The sequence below is a fragment of the Montipora capricornis genome, chromosome 4 (genome assembly GCF_036669925.1).
Source record: "Montipora capricornis isolate CH-2021 chromosome 4, ASM3666992v2, whole genome shotgun sequence".
NCBI lineage: Eukaryota > Metazoa > Cnidaria > Anthozoa > Scleractinia > Acroporidae > Montipora > Montipora capricornis.
Genome location: NC_090886.1, coordinates 45,212,441 through 45,225,074, shown reverse-complemented (window position 1 = coordinate 45,225,074; position 12,634 = coordinate 45,212,441). Strand labels below are relative to the sequence as shown.

Genomic DNA, 12,634 nt, shown 5'->3' with positions numbered 1-12,634 from the left:
ATTCGCACGGAGAGTGAGGGTATCACCCGTCAAAATGACACCTAAATTACCGGGCCTTCCGGGCATCACCCGTTGTAGTACATACTATAGTACGCTGCTTAGTGGGTTAACTACTGTATATAGTGCGCACTACAGTACGTACTATTTCGGCTTTTTCAGCGCGATAAATTTCCCCTCTATTCGGTTAAGTATCAGCTTTTGTTCTGAGATATAGTGTAGCTAATGGGACGGTAAGTGTTTTTTTTTACTCTTAGTATTTTCTTTTGCGCTGAGAAATTCTATGATCGACCTTTCAACTCAAGTTTGACTACAAAGTTTTAATTTTGTTGCAGGCGGAAGAAACGATTTAAGGCAGAGATTGAAGTGAGGTACCATCGTGATGAGAACACTTGCACAAGAACAAGAGAATCGCTTCAGCCAAGCGACAAAAGGCAATCCGATGAAAATGAACTTGAGGGTTGTAGCGATGCTCGCGCAGTTGCAAGTGAACATCCTGATGGCAGTGATGAGCTCGAAGCACCAGTAACTCGTCACTATCAGAGGATTAAAAGAGCAGAAGAATCATGGTCTAAGTTACGCCAAGGTGTACTTACCACAACGTTCGAGAAAGAGGGTTCATTTTTTTCAAGCAACAGGTGTCATTTTTGTGAAACCGATGTTGATAATTGTCGTTGCCTTCAGCTGACTGCAGTTTTAATGCTTTATTTTGCCAATCTTGTGCTATTTCGACGCACAGTAAAGTCAACATATTTCATCGTGTCGAAATTCTGAAGGTAAGGTTGAAAGTAATGTAGTAGTCATAATTTTTTTTACCAAAGCTTATGGTTTAAATTAATTAAGATACTACCGGTACTGTATGTATTGTTCCTTTTCATCCATATTGATTGATTAATGGCACCATTTTTCGTCATACTTGCAATAAATAGTGAGGTCAATATTGTTATTCAACAAATTGATACAATAATTAATATTTATTAACGGACACTGAGGTTAATAATAATTGTTTCAGTATAACCACACAAGCTAAATAAAACGCGAACCAAAAAACTACACTACTTTGTTTTTGTGAAATTGTGTCAGAAATGCCAATCTTGTGTTCCAGAAGGGTTGTCCTAAAACCGGGAATCCGGAATCCTTACCAATACAGAGAGTAAAAACTATCCTAAACATTCACAAAAGCTAACCTTAGGCCTAAAAACGTCTGTTTAGGCCTAATTAGGCCTAAGGTTAGCTTGTATGACTACAATACACGAAGTGCAGCAAATCAATCTTATTACCTGCCTCGAGCTAGAACAAACTATGGAATATTTAATATTCGCTTTCAAGGACCAAAGGTATGGAACTCTCTTGGGAAAGATATAAAGTCAACTCCTTTTAGTAAATTTAAAAAAAAACTAAAAAATGAATTGCTGTGCCAATATTAATTTCATTCTGGTTTCTGTTTTCCCTAGGGTAATGAGTTTCTTCTCAGTTTATTCTGTGATTTATTTGCTGCCTTAAATTTGATTTTTCATTTATTATATTCAGGATTTCATCCAAGTTTATCTGTCCTTCTCCCCATGGCTTGTAAATTTTGTTTGTCCTTTTTATAGTTATCTATAGTTCAATGTGTGTGTGTGTGTGTGTGTGTGTGTATGCATCATTCTGACCCTTATGTTGTAATTTATTCTATGTAGTTTGGTTTCCTAGCCTTGTTAACTTTCTAGTTATTTTAGGAAGCCAACACCCCATTTAGCTTTAATTCTTACTTCATGTACATTAATTTTTTTTCAAGTATAAGGGGTCAATAAAAGTTGTTGTTGTTGTTGTTGTTGTTAGGATAGTTTTTACTCTCTGTATTGGTAATGATTCCAGATTCCGGATTCTGGGTTTTAGGACAACCCTTCCAGAATGCATTTTGTTTCCCTTTGGCTTCTCGGAGGTGAATAGTAGACTTGGCTAATCACCTCCAAGTTAGCCAGTCAGCGCGTGCATAGAGTGCTATTCAGTTATGTGGTATATGCTAATCGACAATTATTATCCATGGAAGTGGGGGTGGCAAGTGGTGGATATTCACCACTAGGCACTGTCACTGATTTGATAAGTTGTTTTACTGTATAGCGATACTCATGGTTATGTCACCTATTGAAATTGATGTGCCAACCAGAAATCTATTTCCTGTCGAAACAAAGGTTCTTTTTCTCAAATTTAAATATCAAAAGAATTCTTTATAAACAGTGAAGTCTCCTATACTTAGTGCAGTTTTCAAATGACTGTCAAAAGTAAGTGGGCAATTGCAATAGATACGCTAACGGCATGGTTATTGGTGTAAAAATCTCGCACCAATTTATCAACCAATGAAAAGGAAAACCAATCATGGCTTGCACGCTTAGATTTTCCTTTTGCTTTTAGAAAGTAACATGGAATTGAGCTATGAATTTGGATTTGTTCATTGCGCGGTTTGCACCTGCTGTGATTGGTTGAAGTAATTACATTGGTATTTGTTTTACAACACTTAATTGAAAACCACTCTAAAACAGTGAGATAATATCAGCACAAAAAGATGATTTTAACTGATTTTACATATGATGAAGAATTTTTCGGTTATGCACAGGTTGCATCTCTCTGTTACATTTGAATATGGTCTTGCACGGTCCATTATTTTCCAGGTCACAGTAAATTCCGTTTGGGTGTCCTTTAGGGACCAGATGTATTTGCTCAATTCGGCTACGTTCCTTTTATTCTCATTTCTAAGTGAAACGGTGCAAATGGGTTGCCTGTCTGTTCCAATCACATAACTTCAGGTGTTTGTCTGTCAGTGCATGTATGTGTACATGTGTGCATGTATCTTTGTTGCCTTTTGTGCAGCTCATTTTAGATACATATCTTTCAGTCAATGGGAACAAATAGTGAACATTCGTCTATTCGTCTGTCATGAATATATGGGAGAAATCTAAACTTTTCAACACATTTTCTTGTTTTTAATAGGATGAGAGACTCTATTTCCCATTTCATCTACCAAGAAAATTATTGCTGAATGGACATCAGTGTGCACATGCTACTAGCACCTATTTTCGCAATATCACTGTTGTTGATTCTCGAGGTAGTCAATACGTTCTTTGAATAACTTATAGTAATTAATGTTTCTATTGAGAAATTTTGAATTTCAACAAACCATGAAAAAGTAATAATATTATTTTATTTATATGAATTAATAATAGTAATAATAATAATAAGCCTGCCAAGACTGTTAAATAGTGCTCAATACACATAAGTGTAGAGCTAAGTCGTAGAAAGGTGAGGCTAATGAAACCAACACATGATTCACTGTTACACCGAGTTTTGTGGTTATGCACTCATCAGACAATACACAATAACTCTGGCTTTGTTGGCGTCGCACCCCAAAGATTGAACCGTAATAGATGCAAAAAATCGGGCTCGCAGTCACAGAATTGTACTGCAACTTCCTGTAAAAAAATCATTGCACTCATCAGACAATACTGTCTGATGAGTGGGTAAGCACGAAACTCGGAGTAGCAGTGAATCATGTGTTGGTTTCATTAGCCTCACCTTTCTATGAATTAATAATAATTGTAGTGGTTGCATCCATTCTATAATATGGGCAAATTACCCATGGCAAATAACCGATAACTTCATCAATCAATCCATGCATAAACCTGTTCGTGCATGTCAGTATAAATACCTCGTAATATCATTGTATTTTTTTTACAGGATTTCAGATGGAAGTTGCAGTACAATTCTGTGACTGCGAGCCCGATTTTTTGCATCTATTATGGTTCAATCTTTGGGGTGCAACGCCAACAAAACCAGAGTTAGCATTTACAATTGACTTGATGAAGTTGTTACACACCCTAAATCTTGAGTATCAAGTGGCTGTCAAGGACTTTTGTGCTGCTCTTCAGACCTAAGTCGGAGATATTATCATCTTTCCAGTATGCCAGATCATTTCATTTGAGCTATTATGCAACTTAGCTGCCTTATCCTTACTTTGAAAATTCCAAAACCATAAACATTATTAATTTTAAATAAAATGTCCTTGAGTTTCGAGTAAAAAGCCAAATGAATCAATCGCAAGAAAACGAAACCACAACCACTAACAACCACAACCTGTAATGATAGTAATTAGTTTGTGGTGTTATGTCACTTCACATTCACACATTAAGAACTTGTTCTAAATTGTTGTAGCTATTACATCATGTAACTGCCAATATTTATTGACAGATGTTACGTATAAGGCATAGATATAAGGGCCCTTACAATGCTGAAGGCATTGTTATTCCCTTAGAGATGTGACTTGAATATTGTATACTGGCTTCAAAGGAATGTGTGAGAAACTTGATCAATAATTTAGTGGCATTCTGTATCCAAATTGCAAATTAATCATTCATTATTTCCATTCAGTATACTACTAATAATTATTGACCTTTTGCTGAACTGTATCATGAATTGCAGAATTTTAAATGCATTGCTGTTGGCTGGTAACCCTAAATACTATTCACTTAATTACTGTCCCAATGGAAATAGTTAATTTAGTTTCCCTCAAATTGAATGTTTTCCCCGAGGCATAAGCTGAGGGAACCAGTGAGAATCAGGGGAAACAAACTGAACTGTTTCTCGCTTTACCGGTCATTAATTAGTTTGTTATGTGCCCCCCTCCCTCCCCCCCCCCCCAAAAAAAAAAAACAAAATCAAAGGAGGTCGTTGGTGAACATTCGCAAGTTACAGTGCATTGTTACCCTCTGATTTCATAGATTTTGCATTGTTGCCTGATCAGAGACTTTAGCTGGCAAACATTTTTATTGTTTAGGTGTCATTTGACCTCAACTTAGTCAATGAGAGTGCTTGCTGTTGGACATAAAATTCCATCTACCAGTATATAACATTATTAAATATTTTTTAAACTTGTTTTCATGTCACATTAACTGTGACCACGTTACTACACAGAAACAACAGATGTGTAGTTAACTTATTTTCTTTGTCCAAGAGAACTGGTATATTTCACCTACTAATAATAATAAAGTAATCTGTGTTTGTAGAGATTGGTTAATTGAAACAACAGAACAGTGTGGTCCAGTGATTGGGGTTGCTTGCCTTGAGATTCCAAGTTCAAGGCCCGCTCTTTCCATTCGTTCAATTTGTTCCTGGCATTCTCTGGTTCAATTTACCAACTAGTTTGCCTCTGGCCAGTTGGGATTACAGTTGTTGTGGTTGCATTTTTCTGTCGTTTCGTTGGCTGTGTTTGTTTGGCCCTGAAAAGCCCCTATGGGGAGCTTTCTCTTATGCATGTATTCATAATATTATTGTAGGTGTAATTTTGTTCAATTTTAATATATTTTCCAAATTACTGCTGTAGAATCAGAGGAAATTATATCCAGTCATAATTGACAGTCTTGAAGAATTCAGGTGAGTATTAATAATTTGACTGTGTTTTTACAAAGTGCACAATTATATCTGTCTAAAACATATATGTTCATATGACTGTGCATATGTTCAAGTTGGTATGGATCCATACAAATACTGGTACTGGTACATGTATATTGCCCCGATTTTCAAAGATGACACAAGCACTGACTGAATCATAATAGGAACATTCGAACCCACAAGTGACCAGCGCCCAACGCCAATGGCTTAATAGGTCAGTTGGTTAGAACGTTGCACTGGTATCACTGAATTTTTATCATGGCTTTACTATGCAATTGCTAAAATTGTGTTAATAACTGAGGATCATAGCTTCACTTGAGTTGGTATATTATAAACTTGTTAAATTTCTGGCATTTCACATTTTAAGATTAATCTGAGAGGTTTCAATTTTAGGATATATCGTCATAGACTATCATGTTTGAAGTTTGAGGCAAGTGAAGTGGATTGCGTTGACACAATTGATTGCCCTGCTTGTCCCAAGGTAGGTTGTAGAACCTTCTATAAGAGATATTAACATAATGAATTTCAAGATAGGCCCAGTACATCACTGGCATGTGCATAAAGCTGAAACAGGAAAGTTTAGTTCATGCAAAATTGAGCCAGAGCAAACAAAATGGTATTAAAGTTATATTTCTGAACGTGACTTATTGTACTGTATTAACCAATGATAACAACATTATTTCCTTCAGAATCATGGAACTCTTCTGGAATCCATGGATGCATTGTTCATAGGTCGCAATAAAGCAGCTGGCAAAAGTGTGAGGGAACCCCTGTTTGGAACAGCAGTATTTGATAATGAGCTACAGGTTGATGATTTTGTGCAGCAACACCCAACAACCACTGGAGGAAAGGAGGTGTGTAATCGTTAAGCAATATTTGGGAAAATGTACACAGTACGTATTATGGCATTGACTTCTAGATGGTGAAATGGCGTAATATTCTGAGGATACACTATTCAGGCATGTGCCAGGATTTTAATGTTTTCTTTTTTAAAATATTGTCATATCGTAGGAATGTAGTGACTTCATGGCAGGGAATGCAGTCCGTTCAAGATCCCGCTATTCTGCACTCTGTGAAACGGCAATATTTGGGAGAGCTTGCCGCCATGAATTTCCCAAGAGGTTTATCAATATGAAGCACGGCGAAAGGTTAACTAAGATTATTTGCTATCATTTTATCGGCATGACTATTCCGGGGGTAGGAGGTCAGGGGTTAGGGTGTGGGGTAGGGAGTGCATGATTTCAAGGGTACCATACCTGAAACAACCCAAACCTTTACAAAATTGATAACCTACTTTAATAGGCCTAAACACTATGCTTTGGATAAATACTAGGCCTAAGTTTAGGATTTTTTCACGACCTAACCTTTCATCCCCTACCCCCCATCCCCGGAATTGTCATGCAGTCTTTCTAAGACAGTATACAATGTAGCTTAATGTCATATTTTATGATGTGTTTATTCTCTGTGTATCAATGTGGTCCTGCATATTTACTTGATGAGTATGTTTAATAATGAACCCATAGAATGCAGTTTTGCAACGAAATGTATCGTAATTTATTTTGGAGAGCATACTCAAGAAAATGCAACCTTTAATAGGAGTTGGTGATAAATGATGGTCCATTAAAGCCAATATACAGTGTATTTAAACATTCCTCACATAACATTCCGCAAATAATCATGAGCCCCAATAACATCAAATCATTTACACAACACAGGAACACTTAAAATCCTGTGCTCAAGACGTTTTTATTGTGGGTGTCTTTTGTTGTTCACACGCCCACAGAGTTGTGTTTAAATTTATTCTAAAATACCAAAATATGGAAATAGCATGCCCTGAGGAATTCTGTATATAATTAGGCAAAAGAGGACGGAGAATAAACTTTAATGTGTACAAGATAATTATGTCGCTTTTGGCTGCTCATGAGTTATGTTTTGAATCATTCACTATGTAGGGTTTCATTAAGAATTTACATTCATGTGGAATAATTTGTTTGTCATAGACTTGCTTATCCAGTTTGGATTCTAAACAATCTTTTGGATGAAATACATGTAAGCAGTCAGTCACTTAATGTGTGCATCCTTTATGATGTTGCATGCCTTTTGGAAACTCACCTGCAGGTACAGTACCAATTTCCACTCACTCGTACTGTATTCATGCTGGTCTGTTTTATCCTTACATTAGTAAAAAGTTGCAAATTAATGGTATATTATTTTTTTGTACTGATAAGATAACATGCATTGCGTAGGCTCAAGGGCAGCACCACATTTTGCAGTCTGTTAAGTTGGCAATTCCTATTTTTCATAGTTATGGACACAAAGCGAACTGCCAGGTGTGTGGTTTTTTCATTGCTTGATATATTTTCTTCGTTGAATAATGACCACCATTTAGTGCAAAGGATAAATGAGAATAAATTGCCATGGTGTATTTCTAATGGGATTGCTTTCCTTTGTACTGTTTTATGCTTTGTTTATTTATCCCCAGATTAAGTACAGTCCCCGGAGAGTACCTGGTTTTGGTCTCACTGATGGTGAAGTCCTCGAGAGACTTTGGTCCTATCTTCGAAGATTTGGAAAAATGACGAAGGAGATGTGGCCAAACCATAGGGTTGATGTGCTCTCCGATGCACTGTTGTTTTATGCCAAGAAGAAATCTGCTAACCTAGGTGAATAATACATTTTCTGTGAGTGCAGAAATCCAAATCCAAACCTTAACATCACAATAACCCTTTGTAGGCTTAATGTTGGTTCTTACTCTAGGGTTAATGCCACGTTTGAGCTGAACATGGCTTATTTACGATGACCTGCTTCTTTGTAAACTGTGCCTGTGTCAGCAATCAATAACAATATCATTATACCATCAAATTAGGCAAAACTCGTATTTTTAACCCTATTGCTTCTTTTGGCTTAAAATTATTCTGACTCACATTGTGACCTTTCAAAACCCTAGCTAGTACCACAGAGAAAGAAGCACGTTTTCTTCAATCAGTACCATGATTTCAGGTCTCTGCTCTACCTGATTTATACACATACACACTCACACTTTATAATTGTGTGTAATCGAACGTTATTGAAGATGACCTCTTCACTTATAGATATATAGGTGAAAGTTTAAAAGTGCAACCGTCTGATCAACAGATATTTTCACACCCAACTAGTGATCAGGAGGACATTGGTTTAAATGCAAATATTTCTTTCAGAGGTTGTCTATCATTGAGTTCCCTTCAATAACTTAGATTCCCTCTCTTTACATATACTGTATTCATCTTTTAGGTAAGCTGTTATCTGATCACATGAAGAGAGCAGTGGTGGTAATTAAAGATTCTGAGGAAGAATTGATTAACCTATTGGCCAGCCTCACAGGTGTGAGATTAATACTCATCCAAACGGAGTCCCTACATCATGTTTCAGTTTCCAAAAGTCTTTATTGAATGATTACATTTGAAAATGAAAAGGCCTATAATAAAAGGTCGTGTTTTTATAAAAGTGGATGTCCACTTACATACTATTCTACCGTAGCTACCTTAGTTTGCATATCACATTCTTCTTTGGTCTTTTTTATGATTTGGTTAATTCTACAAAATCTACTCTTTATCCATCCTTTTCACAAGAAAGAGACTGCTGTTAACCTATATACCTCTTACTAGCCGCGTTATCAGTCCGTGCTGTAAGTAACGGACCAACGGGGAAAACGAGGATTCGTAAACTTACAGCACGGACCGAGAAAGTGATGTTAGTAAGGTATTTAGAATATCTCTGAGGTTAATCCGGCGCGCGTGCAAAGAAACTAGTCGAAGTCAAGCGGACAGTTCAACTGCTACAAAGATTGAACTAAATCGAAAACTAAATCTTCCTGGCTGTTTGAAATAGTTGCTTGCAAGATTCAAACAGTTTTACAAGTTTATGTAGTAGAAACGACATGAAAAACTTGCTAGATAATGTGTTATCGAAATTTTAAATTCAGCAGGCTGTAAAGTGGGCCGTACTGTAGAATACGGCCCGCTTATTTAGCCAATCACAGCCCACGTACTGTTTAAGAGATATCATAATGGACGTTATTAAATACTGGATCATTGGATAATGCAATTCGAGAGTTTTGATTGACTAAGCCATCATGGGTTATGAGCCATTATACCATGATCTTCAAACACGGCAAGCATATGCGTGAATTTTTGAGCCTTTTTATTTTTATTTTAGTCTAGTTTTCTATATTTTGGGGGGTTTTTAATAAAACAATTATTCCACTCGCGCTTGTTGGATATGAGATGATTATAGCCAACCCGGCGCTAGGCGCCTCGTTGGCTATCTATCATCTCATATCCAACAAGCGCGAGTGGAATAACTGTTAAATAATGCCTAAAAACCCCTAAATGCGGGCAACCTGTATTAAGCAATCAGTATACCTTTAACGTTGAACGGTCCTCTTGTATGTATTCCGTTACAATTACTTTTTAGCCCCAGTTCGAAGGGAAGAGGTTGCAGCATGGGCAGACCAGGAAGCAGAATGGACAGGAGGCTTAAACAAACCTGTTGAACATCCTTCGTGGACACATGGTTATGTAATATACTTGAAAAGGTACTATGAAATCCGAGCCAAGTGGGAGCAAGAATCCGAACCTGAAAAATTGCAGCAACTGTATGCTCAAATGAACAAGTATGTTTGATATTTCTTAACCCTATGAATCCCAAAAACACCACTTACGGATCGTGCCTTTAGTCAACTTTCCTACTAGTTGATGGGTGATCATGTTGGTTCTAACAGGTTGATAACCGCCTCACCACGAAAAACTTTGGCTTCCTGATCCACACTTCTCAATTTTGTACTGTATTAAACTTTCATTTCCATAAACGTTTTCACGTGAATTACGAACGCAAACCTAATTGACCATTTTCAACCTTGGTGGCCACGAGCCCATATGAGTAGAAGAGTAGTGAGTAGCACAAAGTAACAGATATGTTCAATTTGCTGTTTTCCCTCCTCTTTTCACCTGATCACGTAGACCTACCAGAAAACATTACGTGTAGGATATGCTGTATTTATGTATAATTAGGAAATGTGCCGTGAATTCCCTTCAGTAGGAAGTGTGTTCCGCATGCTTCCTTACATATAGAAGTGCAATTTAGCCTCTTTCTCACCTGATGAATTTCATTAAAGTAACAATTGTAATGTATGGCTTTTTATCAGGTTGGAACGTGTTCTGGTAGATTTAGAGTATAAGAATGGCGTCACTCGTCGGTGGACCACTTCTAGTGAGGAATACAAAATCGCGCGAGATGCTGCGTCCGACCGAAGTAAAAAGGCTGCTTTGATAAACCTACATGCCAAAGTTATTGAGCGGTGGTTCCTATTAAGTTTAAAGGCAAAATATGCAGGTAAGATAATCCATACCCTCTTTGAGCTCATGTACCTGCAACACAATAGCAAGAAAAACATACCTTTACCATATAAATTGTGTTATGAAGCCCTTCGTTGTTCGTAGGTTTCCTGTTTTCCTTATCGACGATTGATACCAAACAATTTACCTCTTAAAGGTTATTAATTTATTACTGCGTCACTGTTGCTAGACGAACTTTTGAATGGTGGTAGCAAAAAAAATGCGTATTGGTTGCTTTCCATATAGGTTTGTGAGGTAATGCAAATGCCATACCAATTATCGAAGAGCATTTTACGCAATCCGTTTTGAGTCAATCATATCTACTTAATAACTGAGAGTGAGGTAGTTACAGCAAGATCTCGAATTGAGGCCTTGCTGTCGCTCGATCAACACAGCTAGGCCGAGGTTTGAGATTTTGCTGTAACGACCGAACACTCCAGGTTATTAAGTTGTTTAATATAGCTAACAGAACGGTAGCCGTCCTCGTCGTCCTTGCTTAGGCTCACTAATTCCTAGTAAGAAACAAGTAGTTTACCGTTGTGTGATACCCCTTTCTAGACTCTAGTAGGCACTTAAAATTAAAAGTGCTTACAAAATCCCTTGCGAAGTTGTATATGCATGGATTCTGGACTCTAGCGCTTTGCAGTTGGTTACTGAATATAGTAATAACAGTTCGTTTTAAGGGTGCTTCCATGCAATTCATGAGATGTGCATATATTTTGTCATCCTCTTCATCTGACTATCTTTTAACTTGACCTCTTCAATTCTTCTTTTTTTTTCCAGATGGTCATGCTCTTTCCAAACGGCTTTCAAAGCAGGTTACACAAGCCACAAAATCTGTGCGCACTGCTCTCGATAATTTCAACCGCCTGGATTGCAGCCCTGGTTGGTTATTGGCGCGATCCCTTGAGTTCGACCAAGTAAAGAACTTGGAAGCAGACGTGTGGCTAAGAAGTGAATTAATCAGTTCAGCCTCGTCAGAAGTCCCAATATCGGTCAAACGGAGGGCTATTGACTTGTTTCATTTGCTCGATCGAGGAAAAGAAGAATTGGACTTGCTTCAGGAAGAAATGAAGAACACAGTAGAGCACTTTACCAGCCAACATAGAACCCTTACCACCTTGATATTAGATTCTAATATTTCTTCTTTATCTAAAGAGGCGAAAGGCAAAAATGTGTTCTTTAAAATGAAACTGTTATCTGTTGAAGGACAACTTTTAGAGCTTCATAATTTGTTCAAAGGTTGCATTGAAATCTCAATTCCAAGCTTTGTTTTTGACCAGGAGAGTATTCCTGTGAACAGTGATCGTGAAGGGGATGAAGATATTGATGCCTCTGACGCGTTGCTGTGTCTTCCAGAAAGTGTAGATGATGCTCTGTTCAGTGAATCTGAATGCGAGAGTGATTTAGGCGATGAATTACATGACGATAGAGACAGTGCTTTTTTCAGTTTTTCTGGAACTTAGTATTACTTACGTTTCGTTTCCATTGACTTGACTTTGCTTTCAAGATATATGTTTTGTTAATTTAGATCAGAAAGATCTTTGTAATCAAAAATGGCAAATCAAACATTTATTTTTCTGCTTTCTTCCAATAATATTTTGAATGTAAAGCACAGATTTGCGATTACAAAAGATAAAAATTGCCGTGCAATGCATTCGTCGGGGGCACCCAACGAAAATATAGTTCAAAACCACTTAAACATAGCATTGTTAAACGTATGTTAGTATTTTAACGGTAGATATAGGCATATTTTTATCCCCTAAAAATTTTTCATCTGTTTGGATTTTCCCAGGAGAGCTGAAAGTCCAGTGATCCGAAAATTATAGGGATCAAAACTT

The 12,634-nt window shown here is 37.2% G+C and overlaps 1 protein-coding gene across 2 annotated transcripts; it reads left to right on the top strand.

The window, feature by feature from the left end:
* Positions 1-100: 100 nt before the first annotated feature.
* LOC138047087 (uncharacterized) lies at positions 101-12,364 on the top strand. 2 transcript variants are annotated; one of them, XM_068893788.1, is made up of 14 exons: positions 101-230; positions 333-773; positions 3,712-3,932; positions 5,354-5,403; positions 5,815-5,902; positions 6,111-6,275; positions 6,433-6,569; positions 7,422-7,539; positions 7,668-7,751; positions 7,904-8,084; positions 8,692-8,781; positions 9,874-10,072; positions 10,604-10,791; positions 11,577-12,364. In XM_068893788.1, exons 6-14 carry the CDS (start codon positions 6,135-6,137, stop codon positions 12,257-12,259), a joined length of 1,821 nt encoding a protein of 606 aa, XP_068749889.1. In that variant the 5' UTR covers positions 101-230; positions 333-773; positions 3,712-3,932; positions 5,354-5,403; positions 5,815-5,902; positions 6,111-6,134; the 3' UTR covers positions 12,260-12,364. The 2 variants fall into 2 exon arrangements, with proteins under 2 accessions (XP_068749889.1, XP_068749890.1); XM_068893789.1 differs by lacking the exons at positions 101-230; positions 333-773; positions 3,712-3,932; positions 5,354-5,403; positions 5,815-5,902 and adding an exon at positions 5,410-5,635 and having other exon boundaries at positions 6,154-6,275.
* The last annotated feature ends 270 nt before the right edge of the window (positions 12,365-12,634 follow it).